Source organism: Natator depressus, chromosome 1 (assembly GCF_965152275.1).
Source record: "Natator depressus isolate rNatDep1 chromosome 1, rNatDep2.hap1, whole genome shotgun sequence".
Classification (NCBI taxonomy): Eukaryota; Metazoa; Chordata; order Testudines; family Cheloniidae; genus Natator; species Natator depressus.
The window spans coordinates 21,441,351-21,462,844 of NC_134234.1; the positions used below are offsets into that span (position 1 = coordinate 21,441,351).

General features: G+C 41.3%; 1 protein-coding gene across 22 annotated transcripts in view; it reads right to left on the reverse strand.

Moving 5' to 3' along the window:
* DLG2 (discs large MAGUK scaffold protein 2) overlaps window positions 1–21,494 on the reverse strand; it is a 1,447,004-nt gene that overhangs the window by 494,182 nt on the left and 931,328 nt on the right. For all 22 annotated transcript variants that reach the window (XM_074955894.1, XM_074956046.1, XM_074955852.1 and 19 more), the window contains one exon: window positions 16,613–16,663. In XM_074955894.1, coding sequence (XP_074811995.1) covers window positions 16,613–16,663 — 51 coding nt within the window. The remainder of the gene's footprint in view (window positions 1–16,612; window positions 16,664–21,494) is intronic.

The following is a 21,494-nucleotide window of genomic DNA, read 5'->3' on the forward strand; positions in this document are numbered from 1 at the left end:
ATGCTCAAATAAATTGGTTAGTCTCTAAGGTGCCACAAGTCCTCCTTTTCTTTTTGCGAATACAGACTAACACAGCTGTTACTCTGAAAAAAGGTTAACAGGAGCTCTTGTTTATTGCTTTGGTGAAGGACTGTATTTTGTGCTGCGTGTGATCACCAGCAGCATCATTTGAAAATGGACTAGCCTCAATACAGGGTTCATATGGCGGAGTCAGAATTCACTATTTGTATGTGTCACACTGCACCACATGAGGTGACCTTTGAGCCAGGCCAGAAACTTGCCAGCTATGATACTTCCTAGTGTGAAGTGGTGTCTAGTAATATAACATGCATGCATAGCATGCAATTGCTCTTAATTTAGTTATATAACCCCCAGCACACCAATGAAATTGTGTGAACCAAAGTAAGAGGGCATTGGTCCACAGGGCTCATTATACCATCTCAAGCAGCAAATCATTTGCCTTCAGTATTACAGGTCTGGACAGTTGTTCCTGTAAAAATACTGTACCAAAAACCATACTGGATCAAATCTCTCTCACTGTTATGAAGAGAAATAACTTTCTTCTCTTTTTTTTTCCCCACCCAGAGCCTGCAAAAAGGAGGCTGAAAGAGGGTGTGCTAAGGGCAAGAAAGATGATCTACGGATTGTGTCAAATGGCACTGCAGAAGAGCAGAAAATAACGGAGGTGCTACATCCTGGCAGTGGATTACACTTTTTTTTAAATTGTGATATATCAGCACATTGTGATGCACAGCAACCACATTTGCAGAGCATGATATAGTGAGGGGATTATTTTTTCTCCCTCTGTGATTCCATTCACTGCTGAAGTAGCTCTCCCTCTCTTCAAGGTGGAGTACCACTAATTTATGCACTGAAATCAATTGCGAGTTAATAACAGAAATGGAAGCCAATCTTTCTATAATGCAAAAAGTTATTTTCCCTTGAAAGACAAATACAATATTTCAAAGATACTTTTAGAAAGGTCAGCCTAAAAAAAGGCCATCCTTGCTTAGAATGAGAGTCATGTATTGTATTAGTAAATTAATGTTTTTCTTTCCTTAATATTATATTATTATTATATTATATTAATGTCTATTGGGGAGCCAAGTGAATTCTGCACACACAGCTTCTAAGAATAATGCTCCTCAATAAGTCTTACTTAATTTTTGTAAGGTTCTTCCCCACCCTACTAAAAAGAAGTTCCGAAAGATGCATCTTGTTCAATAGTCAGGATCCCAGGCATCAAAAGGAATGCATTCCTTTGTTATTTCTTCTTATCAAAGCACTCCCTGGCAGTAATGCTGCAGTAGCTTTTTTAGAACTGGTAAATTCATCTGGGAACATACAACGCCTAGATATAAAGACTGGTGCTTTCACCTCCATTTAGTACTGGCTGGTACTGTTTGATTTAAAATGTTATTGGGCAGGCAACTCCATGTTTGCTGAGAGATGCCTTTGGATTCCTTCCTGTTTATCAGCTTCTTATATAGACTTAAAAGAGCAGAACTGAGCAGAGTCTGATGCTCATATATTACTTTCTGAAAATCTGGACAAGTATCAGGGGGTTCTGGGAACACCACCGTGTCCACATTAAACTCTGATACCAGGGCCTTGATCTGATGAACTAATCTGAATGGTAGGATCTTTAGACCAATAAGGACCTTCACTGGGGCTACACATGGGGGCAGAAGTCTGCTGCCATGGATCAACTTGCAGGATTAGGTCTAAAACTCCAAGACAATCCCCACTTAAACAGGTGTTTTAATTATTTTGAAGAGTAAAATGATCTGCTATGCATTTAAAACATTCCTTTTGAAAACTGGATGCTCTGTGTCAGTCTAAGCATTCATGTGCCTATCAGCCAGAGAATGCCAATAAATCAAGTGTTCTATTCTGAAAAGTTACATCCCAAGTAAAGGCAATTTTCATGTGAAAAAAACAGAGTGGAGGAATTACTCACTAAAGCTATCTGGTGTATACTAGAGGGTGACTGAGTAAGGAAGAGAGAATGAGATAGATAGCATCTGAAAAATAAATGTCAATTTAAAATGGAATAAAACAGAAAAATGTGGAAAATTTCAGTGCAAGACTTCAAGCAGCACATAGGCATCTGTAAATTATATGAAACAACTTTTGTGTAATAGATAACTCAAAGTTTCAGAATTATAGAGATAAACTTAAAGAATATTTTTCACTGTACTAAGCACAGGCAAGTTTTCCTTTGATATTACAAACAAAAACATTATTCTTCTCCATTTTCTTTACTGGTGAATATTTATTATGACCAACGTATGGAGAATTTTCATGCTACTTTTGAGCTTTACTCTTATGTCACCTTCACGGTGCTGTCTGGGGTATTGATTGACTATGTAATCCTTTCCCACACATTTCTTTGTACAAACCCCTCTGAGAGACTTCAGTGCAGCAAGAGAATTGTGCTAAGTGACTTATTGCACAAGTACTTCTGTATTTTGCGCCTCTCAGAATGAGATGGCCCAGTATGCTTAGTGACTCAACTCTGGTGAGTTAACAGTGGCCCTTCTAGCAGAGATAATGAAGGACATCGTTTTTTAGCGGCAAAGAGTCTTCTTTGCCGCTTTTACAGATCCAGACTAACAGGGCTACCCCTCTAATAATTTTTTAGGTATCAGAAGTAGCAGTTGTTAGAGCAGGGGAATGGAAATCATGATTTCCAGGTTCTACTCCCAGTTCTGCTCCTGACTTTCTGAGAGACCATGGCCAGGTCATAACCTCTACACACCTCCTTAAACTCCGCCTATAAAATGGGTATAATACTTAAGATATCACTAAGAGTCATTGTGAGGCTAAGTGTGTTAATGTTTGCAAACAACTTTGAGGTCCCTGGATTACAGGTGTTGCAGACATGCAAAGTACTTATTCCTATATAACTTTCTGCACGTGAGACTGAAACAATCCATGATCTTTAATTTAAAATTATTTATCAGATTCCTCCAAACAAACAGGTTTCTTCCTGTTCGCAGCAGCCTTGAAAACTTCAAAAGGATTAATAAAATACTAAAATACCTTAGCACTTTTATACTGTATAAACCTGATATACTATTTTAATATAGAGAAATGTTTACAGTGATTTAAAATCTCAGCACTAGTCTCTGGATACCAGTTTTCCACATAAAAATAAACTCCTTTCTATACCCTACCCCCAATCTACTACGCAGCTCATCCGCAGCATAAATATCCCCCACTATTTCAGTCAGACTAGCTGACTCACTAAATTTCACCACAAAAAATACAGATGCCGCTATATACAATTTATGCAAGTTATTAAAAGTATTGAGGATATTTGTCATAAAAATAGATGAAAAAGCAGTAATTCACAGCATTAAAAAGATCTGTTGCTCTAGAGAGCTCTAAAACCTCAAATGTGAACTAAAATATAGGTTTTTCTAACATGACATATTAACTTGTGTGTATGTGGAAGGGGACACTCATGTCTCTAGGTAGTGACTGAGATAAACTCCTCCTTTGAGGGGCACTATGTGACATGCCGCTGGATAGCAGTGATAAATCCAAGGAGCTACAGCATTCTCACTTGGCACAGCTGTTGTCCATGCAGAGTCATTAAGGCATTTAACTTTAAACGTAAGCCTTTAAAGTAACAATATGAAAATAAAGTTTTCTTTGACAGCTGCTGAAAGGGAGCTAAATATGAGATATTTTTTCAGGTTCTCTTTTCCCCAGTCCTCGATTGGCTATAAAATCTTAACTGTTAAAATGTTTTTCCTAGCAGTCCCTTGGCACTTGCCTTTTTTTCCTTACCCAACAATGCTGAGTTTTTGCTTTTTAGACTGACAGAGGGCCCTGGAGTCCTCTAACCACCCAGTTTGGGAAAGAATGCAACCACTTTTCAGCTGTAAAGATGCTAAAATAGTGCCCAAGTCTTCCTTGTAAGTAGATACTAGCTGCAAAGCCATTAGCTAGGATTTGCCATGCATTGCATAAACTTCACCCATCTGGAAGGACTCGTACTGAAACCGTCTATATTATGCCCATTCTAGGGGGGAATACATTCATGCGGTTGGTCAGGAGTCCTGGGCTCTGCTCCAGCTTTGCAGTAGGACTTTGGGCAAGTTATCTAATCTCTTCCTCACCTCACTCCCAATTCATTAATTTCTAACAATAGCACTAACAATCTATTTCATATGTCAAGAGGGATTTGAGGCTTACTCCAAGCCAGTATTTAGCCTCCCATGCCAGCAATCCAAAATGAGACAAGAATGTGGAACAATTCAGTTTCAAACTCCAGATGTTGTATGTGGAGCAAGAAAGCAAATAGACCAATGGCCACAGCCCCCTTTCTTCTCTGCAGCAGCTCCAACTCTCATGCCCCAAGCTATTCCACCTTTCAAACACTTACATTCCAAAGGGACAGGTGCTATAGAAGTATCCAGAGTTAGCGAGACAGACTCCCAGAAAAAAGACGCCCCTCTCCAACAAGCAGTTATTTCAGTGTGACAGCTGCTGTCTCACAGGATAAGAATGAAGAGCAAGATTTTCAAGTGACTAGTTACTGTGGGTGCCCAACTTGGGACTGGACTTGGATGGATGTTCAGCCCTTTTTTCAAGCCAGGTATTTTCAAGGTGTCTCAAGTTTGGCAACTAAAAACTGAGGCATCCAAAATCACTAGTCACGTCTGAAAATCTTGGCCAGACCATGTTAGTGTCATGGTAGCAGGACTGGCAGGAAGCCCTGAATAGCAGGTTCCTTCAGCTTCTCATCCCACCAGTACCCTTCCTCTGTGAGGTGCAGTTGTTACTGGGAAGGCAGTTGACCTGCATAGCACCCAAGACTGTGGCAAGGACTAGTAGTATCACAGGCTGATTGCACTTGCACAAATAGGACTTGATTAGCATTTTATTTTCTTTAGCTGACGATTCAGTTCCACACACAGATAATGCTCATTCTTGTGTAGGCAAGCTGTGCAGGGCCACTCTCTCTCTTCTTTAAAACACCCTTAGGTCACTACCCTGCCACAAGCCAGCAGGCAGGAAGGACTGGGTTTGTTTATTACAGTAACTGTAGTCTGAGTTTGCCAAGAAGAGATACCATTTGCTTTCACTAAGGAAGCATGTTAGGCCAGGTAAAGAAGCGGCATTTAAAAAAAGCACCTAATCAGAAAGCTCGGAAAAGCGGGTGGTATCCACAACAACAATGCACTTGAAGAAACAGAAAGAACAACAGCGTGCATTGGGCAGAGCAACACGACTACTTGGGGGACGCTAATTTTAGAAGGTGTTTTTTTTTTAACCATTATGTTTTGTCAGACCATTCTACTGTCAATCATCAGGTGCTGACTTATGCACCCTGCACTTCTCAAGGGAATCCACTGCACACTGTTTTACAGTACGAGCTTTGTAAATGCTCTGATGGTCTCTATCTTGAAAACACATTTCTACCATTCTAGCTGTTCCTGGATAACTCCCTCAAGGCTGTCATTTACTTGCTGTGAACTGCAGAGGACTGCACCCTCCCCATTGCAACGCCTTCTGACCCCTTCTCAATATTGAAGTCATAACATGCTGCTGCCTGAACAATACACAAATATGGCTGGTGTCTAGAGGCTTTAAAAAAAAAAAAAGCCTTAGACTTCGACGCTCACTTTCCAGACATAGCTCCCAGCTGACACCACATAAATACAAGAAAGACTCCTGCCAAAATTCAGACTGTAAATAAAACTTTTACTTTAGCAGCTCATATAAGCTCCACAAACCAGATAGGATTCTGTGCACTGTACAATGGAACACATTCCAATTTCTATTGCTCTTCAATATTCTATGGAATGCATTCGGAAACTTCCTGGCTTCCACCAGGGAAGTCAGTGCGGAAAACAGCATCATTAAATGAACGATTCCTATTCCTGCACCTGTTGGACACAGGAGAGAAAAACACAGACCTCATGTAGGCTCCTTACTACATCAGAAGCAGATGGGAATGAATTTGCAGTTGTCCTTTTTTAGATAGGACCGACTGTTTGTGAATCTTTGACCCTAAAATTTACTTAAGTTCAAAAGGTTCAACCTCTAGTTGACTATGTGACGCTGGAAGACCAGGTGCAAGCTCATGCCAGAGCTGCAAGCCAATTCACTTGTGTATTACTATAGCTCAAAGTGATTGTTGAATGTATTTGGCATTTAAACTTCATGAAAACTAGTGGGATGTACAGGCATTGTTTTCACTTATCTGTATCCCGTTATAATGTAGTAGCAAACATTTACATCGTGTGTACCCCTGTAACTAAATAACTCATCCATTGAGATAGAAGCCTGGTGGAATGCAAACGAAGAACTTTAATAGCAAAGTGCTAATTTCAAAGCAAGTGATCATTGTGTGTGATGATGGGAGGTCAAAGACTCCAAATGCATTCCTCACTCCATCATCAAAGGAAAGGCCATGTGGGCAGTGACACTGTCAGTTTGTTTTCTGTGAGAAGAAGTGATAAGTGTGGTTCAAGGAAGGATCCTGAATCTCTAGACTATTTGGACTCTTACAGGGAAGTATATGAAATGCAAAGCGGAGATCCCCAGAGACAACCTGGGCACCCTGAAAAGACTTTTGAAAAACTGGCAGTTTATTACATCACTTTGGCATTACAAAATGTGGCTCATCTGTGCATTTACTGTATCTGCTTTAACCTCTCAATAACTCTCATTTCCTTTTCTTAGCTAATAAACCTTTAGTTAGTTTACTCTAGAATTAGTTACCAGCCTTGTCTTTGGTGTAAGATATAGAGTACCAACTGATCTGGAGCAAGTGAAAGGTCTCTTGGGACTGGGAGCAACCTGATGCGATGTGACTTTTGGTATAGGTTTCTTTTTACCACAAAGTCCAGTTTGTCTGGGTGGCAAGATAGACTGGAGCATCTAAGGGGACTATCTGTGACTCTATGGTAAGACTGGCATAGTGATCCAGGAGTTCAAATTTGTTACTGGCTTGGTGAAATCTAATTATAGAACATACCATCATCTTGGGGTGTCTGCCCTGTTTTCTGACAGTCTGACCTGAGGTAGGCACTCTCAGTTGTGAGCCACTCCACATAGCATGACAAACTAGACACCTGAATTCTGGGGAGCTCTGGAAATCCAACCCTGTCTAGGTTCCTCCAGCAAGAATGCCCACATCCCCTCGGAGCTGGAAAATAAGAACCAAAACCACTTTCTGCTGAAACATGAATGCTGACCTCTGGAAGTGCAACTGAAATGCAACATCTTTTACAGTCTCTCTTATAATTAAGTGAGGCAGATTTTCAACCTCTCTGTGGAGGAAGTCAAGATGCAGACACTAAATAGAACACGTCAGAATGATCTGACAAAGGTCTCTCTCTAATGGATTTTTTCCATCAAAATATTTTCTTGATTGAAAATACAGTTTATGCAAAATCCAAATTTTCCACTGGAAAACTGAATTTCCCAACAGTTTTTGATTTTCCATTTAAGTGGGGCCAACCTAAATCAAAATATTATTGTTCATTGAACTACATCAAAATGTTTCATTTCAGCAAGACTCAACATTCGACTGCATCCACCTGAACTGCTGTAGTGCCTCATGGGAGTTACAGTTCAGGTGCATCATGAGCCCATTCTTCTCTGTGGGCTGGGTTCCCTGACTGGACCACATCTCCCAGAATGCACCAGTCTTCCATTTGGTTGAACCATTGTGGGACATCATGGGAGATTAAGAGAACTTCCAGGCAGCACCACGGCACTCAAAGAGACACATTTCAATGTTGTATCAAGTAAAAACTGAAATATTTCAATATTTCCAAATCTTTTTCCAAATTTTAAGCTCCACAAAAAAATTAGCTATTTTGACTTCTCATACTGATTTGGGATGAAAAGAAAATGTCAAAATATTGGAATATCCTATAGGATGGAAATACCAATTTTTTCAAAATCAACTCTACTAGTAACTAAGTGAATTTCTTTTTAGCAAACTCATAAGAATGGACCAACTAAACCAGAAAAAAAATGAAGACGTTCTCAATCCAAACCCTGAACTGGCCATGAACTATTTTAAAGGTTTATCTAACTCCTCCCTGCCTTTCTCCAACCCTCTTCACAGTCCCTTTCTGATATTTGCTGATATGCTAGCAAAATCCATCATAATTTCCTCCGCAGGTCTGGTATTCATTGCCTTATCAGTTACCAGTCGGGGGAAAATCTTATTGTTCAGAAACCTGGGACAAATAGAAGTGCTATCTAGGCTAATAAAAGTGTCGGGTTTTCTGCCAGCCAGCTGAGGGTAGGTTGAGTGATGTTAGGCACTATCTTACAGATTTGCCAGGTAGAAGGGGAGGGCAGCTGAAGACGATGTGGAGCAAATAACTCAGCTGCTTGAGGGATAGCAATGAGGTAGGGGCTAAGCAGAACAATAGAAATGAGTTTCTCCTCAGAGAGCAGGGTGTGTAAAGAGGAGGACCTAAGCAGAGAAAAGTGAGCTACAAGTTAGAGGGGAAGGGGTTAGTCCTAGCTTATATCAGCCACAGAAGTAATGCCTTGCAAGAAGAGGATAGGGCCAGGGAGAAGTGCACAACTGTCTCATTGTAATGTGTTGCGTACTAGTGGGATGGACTGGGCTGATGGTGACTAGGGAAGGGAGAGGTTGGGTCTGGGTTAGGAAAGCATAAATTAGCAGAGATCCCTTTCTCCATGCTGCTGACTCTCATGATTATATCATTAGTTGCACAATATCTGGTGTTATTCTTACAGTTTCAACTCCTGTAGTCACGTGATTACATGAGAAACTTGACTTTCAAAGTTAGTTCCTAGCCTCGCTGGTTGCACAGAAATACTGGAAAACATGACCCCTAAACGCTCAAAAACCAGAAGCCAAGTTCAAAAAAATCATTCGATTTAACAAAAAATAATGCATTTGGGATTTGACTTGTAATTTTCGAATGCTCAATCCTGCCCTCTTTGCCCAATAACTAGGAGACTCCAACTTGAATTGGCGGAGAGAATTCCTCACAAGCAGAGGGAAGAGCTCCAAGTTTATCAGCCACATACAAACAGAAGAGATGGTGCCTCCAAGCATGGGTGCAATATCCTATTGGGAATTCCTGCAATTTGAACTTTCACAGTAGTGTCCAGTGGCTAGTCTGGGCTTTGTCTCTGCACTAAGGCCACCCATCCTGCCCTTTATCTTTGGCTTATGTTTAGCCCCCTGCCTAGTAGGCATCTGATGCATTTTTCAGCCCTGAAATAACGGAGGCCTAACTCCACAGCACTAATGCAAGTCATTCTACACAGCATTTCCTTTTTACGGTGTATTTTTTTACTGAAGACAGAGGAAAGTAATGGCTTATTTTGAGGAATACTAAGCATGCTTTTGGGCACTGAAGTTTATTGCAACCTGCCAAGCGCTATACTACTGCTGGATCTGTATTTTATGTCCATAAATTAGTATAGAAAAATCAAATGATCTCTAAGGTGGTTGAAGCATTTAAACGTGTAACTTTTTTGCACATTTGTCTGATACCTATTAATGTAATTTTGCTATATCAGTATGCACTAGAAGAATAATATATATATAGTCTGTGGGACAGATTCAAGGTGCAGCTGAGGAAGGAGTATTGCACAAAGGTACAAAGGAGAGCGTATCTCTGTGGCTGGCTCCACACTCGGAGTTCCTGCACTTCCTGCCCTAGCCCAGGTCTCTAAAGGAGGGGAATCTGCCAGAATCTGACGCCTAGATATATAAGACTCCCCAGCAGTGTGTGGGAGGACACTGCTGTTCCCAACTCTTATACTACTATTGTGACTGCGCCCCACTCTTCAGTTCGGTGGTTTCCACAGCATAACTATTCTCGCAATTTTAATCACAAGTCTCATAATATTTGGTATTTTTCTTAAAGCCCCAGCTCTTGGAATCCTGTGATTATGTGAGAATCTCAGCTTTCATTTACAACCAACCAACCAAAGTAGTAAGTTTGTGTTGCTCATGGTTACTATGGTGACCAGATGTCCTGATTTTATAGGGACAGTCCTGATATTTGGGGGGTTTTCTTACATAGGTGCCTATTACGCCCCACCCCTGTCCTGATTTTTCCCACTTGCTATCTGGTCACCCTAATGGTTATAGAGAAAAGTCTGATAATATCACCCAAATGCAATTTAAAACCTAAAAGCCAGAAGACAAATAAAAACAAGAAAAAATATCATAATATGGGGGAGAATTCATAGATTCCAAGGCCAGAAGGGACTATTGTGATCAACTAGTCTCACTCCTTGTGCAACACAGGCCACAGAACTGCCCCAATATAATTTCTAGAGCATAACTTTCAGAGAAACAGCCAATCTTGATTTTAAAATGGTCAGTCATTGAGAATTCACCATGGTGCTTGGTAAAGTTATTCCAATGATTAATTACTCTATTAAGTATTTATGCCTGACTTACGATTTTTTCAACACTCCGAGAGAGAGTATTGCCAACGCCATGTCCCTATAGACTTTTCTCACAATCAATATTGCAACCAACTGGTCAACCACAAAAGAGTGCAACTTTGGCACTGCCAGGCTTATGGAATCTGGGCAATGCTCTGCAATGCAATCAGTGCCTAATCTCTGTTTCTTTAGTTGTTACAATTAACAAAGCGGGGAAAAGCACAGCTGCCCCAAGGGACAGCAATCCATTTTATTTTTGTCTGGTAATCCTACATTATTTTGTAGCTACAATTCAGGGATGCATGAGCAAGCTGGCAATTGCAAGTTTTAGGACTGTATCATAAGTGAAGTAAATAACTGATGAGATCTAAATTACGGTAGCTCAGATATCTGCACTGAGAAGGGAAGCTTATTATGTACTGTTTGCTACTGATGTAGTATAGTTTTTGTATTTCCAAACCACTGGCCTAACATATTTTTGCAGCTTTGCCATTAAATGGAGATGATTTTCCAATCTAATTTCTAGGGCTCTTTATAGAAGAAAATGGATAATTAATGTGAAGTATTTCTCACCTCTTCTGAAAGTACTGTCACTGTAACATAAATGGATAACAGCCATTTAAAGGCAATAACTTGTATTTTATCTCTCTCACAAAAACAGATGCAGATCCTTTATCATTCCTATTTCTGAGAATAGCACTGATAAGTGTGACTGAACATTTCAAGTAGTAAGAACAAGTAGCCACAGAATCTGCTGCTCCAAGTGTCCTCCACTAGGAACTATAACTGTGTGTGCAAATGCTTACCAAACAACATTTAAAATATAATAGGAATAATTATCTACGTTAGCATTGGCAAAAACCACACTGGTTTCTGCACTATGTAAGCTGATAACTTTACACATCTATTAAAAATTAAAATACTGCCCAGGAGGCATGTGTTCTGTTCAGTGACCTTTGAAAACTCTAATCTAATAAATAGCTAGAGATGCCCAAATAGTTTGAGAAACCATAGATAAAAATGCCTATAACTATTACACATTATATTGTGATGATACACAGAGAGTGACTCTTCCTGTGCTTTGCTTTAAAGTGTACAGGAAAACTTATCAATACAGATTTAAACTTGTGTCCCTTAAAAGTGTAAGGGTTATGATATTCATGCTCCTAGACAATTAAAGGTACAGTATGCAGAAGAAGTAGTGCAATGAGTTATTTACTCTCAGGGCTTGTCTATACAGGGAGTTTAACCATCAGCTTTTTATGTGTGCCAGGTAATGCATAGTACCAGTAATAGTGTGCACATGGGATGGTGTGTCCTCTGCCAATGAGCATCACTGTGTATACGTAGCAGCGGTTTGTGGCAAACTGAGGTCATGGCATTCTCTGATAATATTCTATGGTCCTTTGCTACACTTCTGAGCGGTGTGTATTTTGGGATTTTTCTTGGTGTGTATTGTGATATGCACAGCAGAAGCCAGGCTAGTTAAAATTTCCATGATTCATCTGCATCCACCCCATACTTTCTTTCTTGGAGGGCTACTTCCATTTTTGAATTGCGGTCAACAAGCATGGACCCAATTATTCTTCATGCCATTATGCTGGCAACCTCAAACACAAAGAGGCTGACTGGTCTGTATTTCAGCACTCAAAGGCAGATGATTTTGTCTTTCAACTGTGCCAGCCACACCACCAAGCAGACGACATGGCAGGTGCAGCAGCAGCAGCATCTCCAGTAACAGGAGGGTCTTCAGCAGCTATGGAACTGGGACACAGATGAGGAAGAAGAGGAAGACACCAAGCAAGTGATAGTGGAGGCCCAGTTCCTGAAGCAGCTTCATAGCTTGTAGAATAGTTTCTGGGCTTAGGAAAACTGGTGTGGATTGGTGGAAAAAGGTTGTTCTGCAGACCTGGGATGACCAGCAGCCGTGAGAGAATTTCAGGATGGGGAAGGCAGTCTTTCTGAAGATATGTGCTGAACTAACCCCAGAGCTACAATGGCAGTGTACCAACATGCACTGCCACATACCCACGGACAAGCAGGCCCCAACTGCCATCTGGAAGCTGGCTATCCCTGAATGCTACTGGTCTGTAGTGAACCAATTTGGTGTGGTGAGATTGACTGTTTGGCCACTGTCATTCAGATGTGTAGTGCTACGGAAAAGATGCTGTTGCACCAGGTTATACAGCTCATTAATGCTCTGGTGGTTATTGATGGCTTGGCACACAAACTGTATTCGGGAAACTGATGGGATCTGCGTGCCTTTTTTTTCCCCCTTCATCCCTCTCCCCCCAGTTAGAGCTCAGAATTCATAAACAGAAAGGGGTATTTCTCCATAGTGCTTGAAGAGCTTGTCGACCATCAGGGCAGGTTTACAGACAAATGTTGGGTGGTTTGGAAGGATCCACGGTGCTAGGTTCTTTCAGAACTCAACTCTTTTTAATGTCATGGAGAAAGGACTGTTTTCTTCCAGGAACACTAGGGACATTAATGGTGCGGAGATTGCTCCAGTTATCTTCAGAAACCCAGCTTATCCTCTGCTGCTAAGTAGTGTGCAGCTTCCGTTGTTATGAAGCCATTCAAAAGCTACTTGAGCTGAAGGCAGGAACTTTTAACTGCCACCTCAGTTGTTGCAGAATGGTAATGGTGTGTACATTTGAAAGGGAGATGGCACTGTTTGTGGAATAGGTTGTAAGCAGCAAAAGAAAGTGTCCCAAAGATTATAGCAGCATGTTGTATTTTGCACAATATTTGTCAGAGCAAGGGAGAACCCTTAGCAACGGGTGAGAGGCTTAGGTACAGAGACTTGCTCAGAGGTTCGGGCAGTCAGCAAGGCCTCCAATAAAAAATGCAAACAGCCAGGGCAATATCATTGGGGATGCCTATTGCTCTTATTTTGAGTCTCATACCTGAAACTGTGCAGCTGTATATCCAGCTATTTATCTGTGTGTGTATGGGGGGGAGGGGAGAGGTTGGAAATGTTTTGTGCAAATCAGTGTTGTTTATGGGCAGTGGAAGTGCAATGTTGAGGCAATTCCTATTTTATCTTATGTCTTTGCCTATACGTGCTTTTAAAACCTTACAGATAAGAGCAAAGTTCATTATTTTCTCTGTAAAAACGAACTAACTCCTTATGAATGAATTTTTCAACATTTATATTACTGAACAATCTATTATGTAACAAAAAGAAATGAACCTTTAACTGAAACACGAATGAAACAATATATTAAAAACAATCTAACTACAAAGAACCCTTTCATTAAACCGGATGTGAAACAAACCAACAAAGTGCAAGAGTGCGGTGCACAACACAACGCAAAATTGCAAGTGAATATGCATCTTGGCTCTACCAGTTCTTGTGCATGGGACGTCTGGTGTGGAGTGGCGAGGCTCGAATTACCAGGGGTGATAGAGGACTCAAAAGAGCTCGGGTTCCAGGTTCCAGTGTTCTCAGTGCCCTAAGCTAGGGTCTCTGATAATGGCCTCTGGGAGCCCTGCTGCAAGGGGCAGGGGGTACAGTTGGGAAAAGTTTTCATCAACCTGTATTGCCCAGGGGCTGCATATATTGTTTTACAGCCCTGCATTACCTGCTGCCCTATAGTAACATACGCTGCAACAAAGCATTTTGGCTTTGTACTGCCTCCAGGAGTTGCTTCTGCATCTCCCTATCTTTTTCCATGTTTGGCCACAGTAATGCTTTCCCTAGCAACTGCCACGCTGTACTTGGTCACTACAACAACCTCCCTGGAGAGCGTCTTATCTGATTCCCTCTTTGTCCTCAAAATAAAACCCTCAACCTCTCCACACTTTTGAGGGAGGACTCTGCAATGTCTATGAACATTTCATCATGAGTTTTCATTTTTTTCTCCCCGACAGGTTTGCCAGCCACTGTCTTGATAAAGATCCCATCCTTGATGTTCTGGCTAGTACAGGAGCCGTGTATGTGGGAGTAGTAAAAACATTCATAAACAGCTATTGTGCATGTTCTAAAAAAGCTGTGATAGCACCGTGATATACATGTTTCTGGCTTTACCTCCTCAAGATTCTTCCCAGCCTTGGGGGAATCTTAGAGATGGTGAGCGATACACGTGGAGGTGGGTGACTAGGAGGCACAGAATGGCTTTGTTTAAAAAAAGCAAAGGGCAGGCCAGGAAGATATGCTCCGAGGTTATTCACCAGGATTGTCCCCCCGAATTGCTGCAGGAGTGGAAGGGAGCCATGAGCAATACTGGTGGAAAATGACTGGGCAGCTATGACTCAATTTCTGGACAAAAACCGAGCTGAAACTAGTGTCCCAGCATGTCGGGCATTGCCCTCAGGGCTAGGAGCATGGCAATTTTGGCTATTCCCCCCTGCATACATGGTGAAAGTGCAGAGAAAAAACAGGATTCTGCAATGCTTGCCTGAAGCAGTCACTGTTACCATTCTTTCTTCATGTAAACCCACAAAAAAACCTCAGCAGAGAGCTGTACCTGGCTTGCAAGGTCCAGGCCTGAAATATCCATATCTACCTCTCAGAAAGTGAGAACAGTAACCAAATTGCCTTTTCTGTAACCACTGTCTCTGTATACTTTTGCCTTTCACACAAAATAATGTTTTCATTATGTGAATCTCGCATGGAAGTGAATAGGGTAGAGGCCATGGCAGACATTTGGAGCTGGCAAATGGGGTTTTGGAGCAGGGGGATGTTCACCAGATAGGACAGCTGAAGGAAGGGGAAAGAAAAATAGGTACGTGAGCGAATGCCTTCTCCAGAGTGAGCCTAAAAAGGATCAGTAGTCTAGGCTTTAGCATGAGATGTAGGGCAACTGCACCACTGAAGTAACCATCATTTTGGAAAGGTACATGGTGGAGGGGGGAAGCAAATGGACAGCGTGGGGCAATGGAGGGAGAGAGGCTGGAATGTTAGGTCACAACCACCTACAATGGTTGTAGCCATGGACACCTGGGACAGAAGTTAGCATGGCAGTACAGCACAATAAATCAAACCTTAAATTTCAGCCTCCTCGGCACCTGTGTCATGTGTATACAAATGTTTTCAAACCAAATTAACTTGACTTAGTCCCCATGTAGACAAGCCCTTACTAGCTATTTAAGAATAGTTAGGTTTCAGAGTCGCAGCCCTGTTAGTCTGTATCCGCAAAAAGAAAAGGAGTACTTGTGGCACCTTATTGTCATATTTTGATCAATCAGGCCTTACTTTCCATTATTTTATATAGAAAATAGCCTGTTTATACTAGTTTAAAGATAATTAAAAGAGGTCTGTAGTCTACTTCTGCAGTCTAAAAAAAGTTATGTAACCAGCAACCAAACACGTCGCTGAGGCTAGGAAGACCGGATACCAAGTGACTCCTAAATCTGGACGTTTTCCAATGCTATGTTTAAATTGCACAGCTAACAATACAAGGTTTCAGTTCTAATACCACACACAGTTAATATTGATAAGAAATAAGTCTGTACAAATATTGTCCATGCTTTCACACATACACATTTATACATACAGGACCCTGCTTTTACACAGTATCAGAGGGGTAGCTGTGTTACTCTGTATCCACAAAAACAAGGGAGGAGTCCAGTGGCACCTTAAAGACTAACAGATTTATTTGGGCATAAGCTTTCGTGGGCAAAAAAATCCACTTCTTCAGATCTTATACCCAAATAAATCTGTTAGTCTTCACGGTGCCACCGGACTCCGTGTTGTTTTTGTTTTTACACAGTTACTACAACATTAACATTTGAAAGGCTGTTAATTATCTCTCTATAAAGCACTTATCTGTGCTAAATTTCTTCTTTCCTCATGAACACACAAGAAAGTCAAGGAGGCTAAAAGTGAGGAAAGCCTTCCATACTTCCAGCTTGCAAAGTACAAAGAAAATAATCTCTGCACCCAGATGTTCCAACACCTGATGGTCTTTTCCGAGTACTCAGACCTCAACACCATGTAATAGTTATGAATAGGAAAAGTATTCTGGATCCTGACGTGCAAACATGTGAAAGGCTGACACTGCTGAAGTTCTTATATTTACAAACTATTGGACAAATCCTGAAGTCCTCACTTAAAATGGAAAATGTTATCTGACTAAGGAATTTAGAATTTGATCTTTCATGATATTATTTCATCATAATTTAATTTGTGCTACAGAAAATCAAATTTTCACTGGTTTCTATAATACAAAAAACAATTCATACTTACCCTCTCCAATGTAATTTCTTCAAATTCATATTCGATTTCTGTTCCATTGACCTAAGAAAGCATGTAACAGAAAATCCATTAGCAGTGCATTGAAGGTAATTAGGCAATAAACCACATATTTTACTCTTGAATATATACACTTATGTCCCATTACTTTGTGGGAATACAGCTTTTCAAAATAGAAGGCCTGGTCCTGCAAGCCTTCCACACGCAAACACTTGATTTGCCTCCCATTAAAGTCACTGGGAAAACTGACATTGACTTGACTCGTGCAGGATTAAGGCCAGAAAGCCCAGTTGAAATCAATGGTAGTTCTGGACATGGCAGACCTGAAAGACAGGTTGCTGAGATACATCATTTGAGTTTGCTTATTAAGATTCTACTTTGTGGACTTGACACAAATATTTAAATAATTTCCAAGCTGTACAATTCCATGGGAATGCATCTCTAGACGCTCTTGCCACAAATGGCAGAAGGATTATTAATTATTCACTGCCTTACAAGTTCAAATACACTATGCAATAATATTGACTGCCAGATGAGAAATTCATTGTTCTTACTGGAAAAATAATTCACTGATAAACCCACTGAAATACAGCATCTTGTTTACAACACTAACCTAGGGCAAAAACATGACAGAAGATCCTTACAATGGACACATGAATTACAAAAAAACATTAACATGCCAATTCATTTCCTCAATTTAATTTGAATCTCAAAACAAATTAAATTGTACAAAATGCAAAAGTACCAAGAATGGGACGTGCCAGGCAAGAAATTATTCAATAAAATGGATGTTACTAGTTGAAGTAGTGGACTAGGACATGGATTTTCTCTCCTTGTGCAAGCCCACTTAACCTCTCTTCCTCATCTGTTAAATGGAGATAATACCCTGAAGAGACGTCCTCTGGTTGTGCAGATTAATCAAGTTTAGTTAAGTGTCTTGTAAATATAAAGTGTAAATAAGTATAATAAATAATCTCTTAAAAGAACTGTTACTAAAAAATTGCTCACTTTCTCATTTTCACCATATAATTATAAAATAAATCGATTGGAATATAAATATTTTACTTACATTTCAGTGTATAGTATACAGAAGTCATTGTCTGTGTGAAATTTTAGTTTGTACTGACTTCAAAAGTTTTTATGTAGCCTGTTATAAAACTAGGCAAATAGCTAGATGAGTTGATGTCCCTCCTGGAAGACCTCTGCATATCCCTGTTTGAGAACCACTCTTCTAATGTATGTAGGTATTTCTAATGTGAACATTGCTATCAGGTTCATAAGTCAACCAAACAAAACCTTATGCTTTACTATAAAATATTTCACTTGGTTTAATTTACTTTCATTAAAAGAATGCATATTGGCCTCAGAATTATGCAACAATCTCAGGTATCAATTTTATTTTTTGTAAAGATGTAGATATGTTTTCACCTGTGATCCAAGCTTTGGTAAATCCTGAATGCAATAATATAGATTTACAACCCAGTCTGCCTCACCTCAGTCCCCGGAAAAATCATGGAGCAGGTCCTCAAAGAATCAATCCTGAAGCACTTACATGAGAGGAAAGTGATCAGGAACAGTCAGCATGGATTCACCAAGGGAAGGTCATGCCTGACTAATCTAATCACCTTCTATGACGAGATTACTGGTTCTGTGGATGAAGGGAAAGCAGTGGATGTATTGTTTCTTGACTTTAGTAAAGCTTTTGACACGGTCTCCCACAGTATTCTTGTCAGCAAGTTAAAGAAGTATGGGCTGGATGAATGCACTATAAGGTGGGTAGAAAGTTGGCTAGATTGTCGGGCTCAACGGGTAGTGATCAATGGCTCCATGTCTAGTTGGCAGCCGGTGTCAAGTGGAGTGCCCCAGGGGTCGGTCCTGGGGCCGGTTTTGTTCAATATCTTCATAAATGATCTGGAGGATGGTGTGGATTGCACTCTTAGCAAATTTGCAGATGATGCTAAACTAGGAGGAGTGGTAGATACGCTGGAGGGCAGGGATAGGATACAGAGGGACCTAGACAAATTGGAGGATTGGGCCAAAAGAAATCTGATGAGGTTCAATAAGGATAAGTGCAGGGTCCTGCACTTAGGACGGAAGAACCCAATGCACCGCTACAGACTAGGGACCGAATGGCTAGGCAGCAGTTCTGCGGAAAAGGACCTAGGGGTGACAGTGGACGAGAAGCTGGATATGAGTCAGCAGTGTGCCCTTGTTGCCAAGAAGGCCAATGGCATTTTGGGATGTATAAGTAGGGGCATAGCGAGCAGATCGAGGGACGTGATCGTTCCCCTCTATTCAACATTGGTGAGGCCTCATCTGGAGTACTGTGTCCAGTTTTGGGCCCCACACTACAAGAAGGATGTGGATAAATTGGAGAGAGTCCAGCGAAGGGCAACAAAAATGATTAGGGGTCTGGAACACATGACTTATGAGGAGAGGCTGAGGGAACTGGGATTGTTTAGTCTGCAGAAGAGAAGAATGAAAGGGGATTTGATAGCTGCTTTCAACTACCTGAGAGGTGGTTCCAGAGAGGATGGTTCTAGACTATTCTCAGTGGTAGAGGAGGACAGGACAAGGAGTAATGGTCTCAAGTTGCAGTGGGGGAGGTTTAGGTTGGATATTAGGAAAAACTTTTTCACTAGGAGGGTGGTGAAACACTGGAATGCGTTACCTAGGGAGGTGGTAGAACCTCTTTCCTTAGAAGTTTTTAAGGTCAGGCTTGACAAAGCCCTGGCTGGGATGATTTAATTGGGGATTGGTCCTGCTTTGAGCAGGGGGTTGGACTAGATGACCTCCTGAGGTCCTTTCCAACCCTGATATTCTATGATTCTATGAACCCCAGAACCCTCCCCCACCCAGCCCCCCAAAAACATGACACTAACCAAAAAAAATCCCAAATCAAAACAAAAAGGTCAAAACCACAAGTCAAACAAAATATCGCGTTGAAGAATAAAATGCTTCAGTCATACAGTGTGTTGCTTTTGCTTATACTGTTACCTGTAATACTTATTACACCACCTCACATTACAAGGTGGAGAAGTATTAGCAGAAACATTCCTTAAGAAATTTTGTCTTTTGTGTTTATGGCGCTTCACTGTGTACCCAGACCACTCGCCCTGCCATGGCTGCACCAGAAGAGAGGGGCCAATGCCGAGCTCCTAAGGTGGATTCTGTCCTTCCAGGATTATGAGATGGAGGTGGTCCATGTTAAAGGGGACTGCAAATGTCATAGCTGATGCTTTGACCCAGAGAGGGGGGCCTGAACTTCCCCAGGTCACTGGCTAAAGTGACCCTGCTCAGTTCGGTCTCGAAGGGGGGAGAAATTGATGAAGTGGGGATTTTCCGTTGTTATGTTGTATGTGAGTCTTACTGTTTTGCATGAATGCTGTGTGTGCCTCAGTTTCCCTGTGTATTGCACCAATGTCTAGGTGGTGGGAATAAGCAGGTGACACTTTTGTGGGGGTTACTCCAGCTGCCTGCATGGATGGCCACCCCTTCATAACCTCAGACCCATGAGGGGGATGCAACCAGGTGACTCTTGGCCCAGGAAGCGAGACAAAGGCTGGAGGAGGAGCAACGGGCAGGGCAGGGGCCAGGCAGCTGGAAGCGGGTCAGTCTTTGTGCTCAGGGGGAGGACCAGAGCCCTGGCTCTGGGCTCCCCTCCCCCCAAGATGGACTTGGCTGAAAGTCACTGATTTCTGTGCTAACTAGTTCTCTGCCCTACACTGTGTTCCTGTAGACTAATAAACCTTCTGTTTTACCAGCTGGCTGAGAGTCACTGCTGACTGCGGAGTTGGGGTGGCAGGGCCCTCTGGCTTCCCCAGGAGTCCCGCCTGGGCAGACTTGCTACAGGAAGCGCATGGTGTGGAAGGGGATGCTGAAAGCTTCAAGGTCAGACCCAGGAAGGTCAAAGCTGTGTAAGCTTCTTGCCCTGGAGACAGTATGCTCAGAGAGAGAAGGCATGCTCCCCCAGAGTCCTGTCTTCGTAGGGAGTAGTTCCAGAGCATCACCCTGGTGACTCTGTGACAACTTTAGCATTTTACAGGTTTCCACATAAAAATGTTGCTTCACTATTATATCGGAAGCATACTGATATTGAAAAATTAATAGCTATTCCTAGGTTTTTGTCCTTTTTGACTAACAGTAATAAAATCAAAGCCATCTGCATGTCTCTGTTTTGATGAATATTTCTTACATCTTAAATTATTTAGGCAGGCAGGGAAGTCTGATCGATGCCTTCAATTTATCAGTCTTGCTCCGAAAGGCTTTTCTTTGCTTCTTACAATCGCTTGTTCTTTGCATTAAAATCTTATTAATGCAGCAAAACGGAGTGGAGGGGGTAGGAAAGAAGGTATATAAAAGTAAACAATCCTTTGTACAAAAATGAATGAAAAAAGCACAGACTGAATATCCAACCAGTATTTGCACACAAACAGGATCTTTATGATGACAGCCCAAGGGGATTTAATTTTATCATCCACAATCTTAGCAGGGAAAAAAAGGGTCTTCCATTCAAATCTCCTTAAAGCATGATTCTCATAGCTGATATCAAGTTTCATAACAGTGAGGGTCAAGTATATGGTTAATCTCGGTTTAATTTTTTTTTGTTTTATATATAATTTTATACACACACACATATTTTGTGTCCTCCAATTAATGTCTTCCCTTTTCCTCCTGACTGTAGATAGAACCCCTATGCAGGAAGCCCCATCTCCGGTGACAATGTCTAACGACGTCAGCAACAGCTGCCTGAAGAGGTTGACACAGATAGTCTCCTACAGTACCATCTGTCTGTATCCATCATCTGTCTCCTGTCTTATATTTGGATTGTAAGCTCTTTGGAGCAGGGACCAACTATTTGTTCTGTGTTTGTACT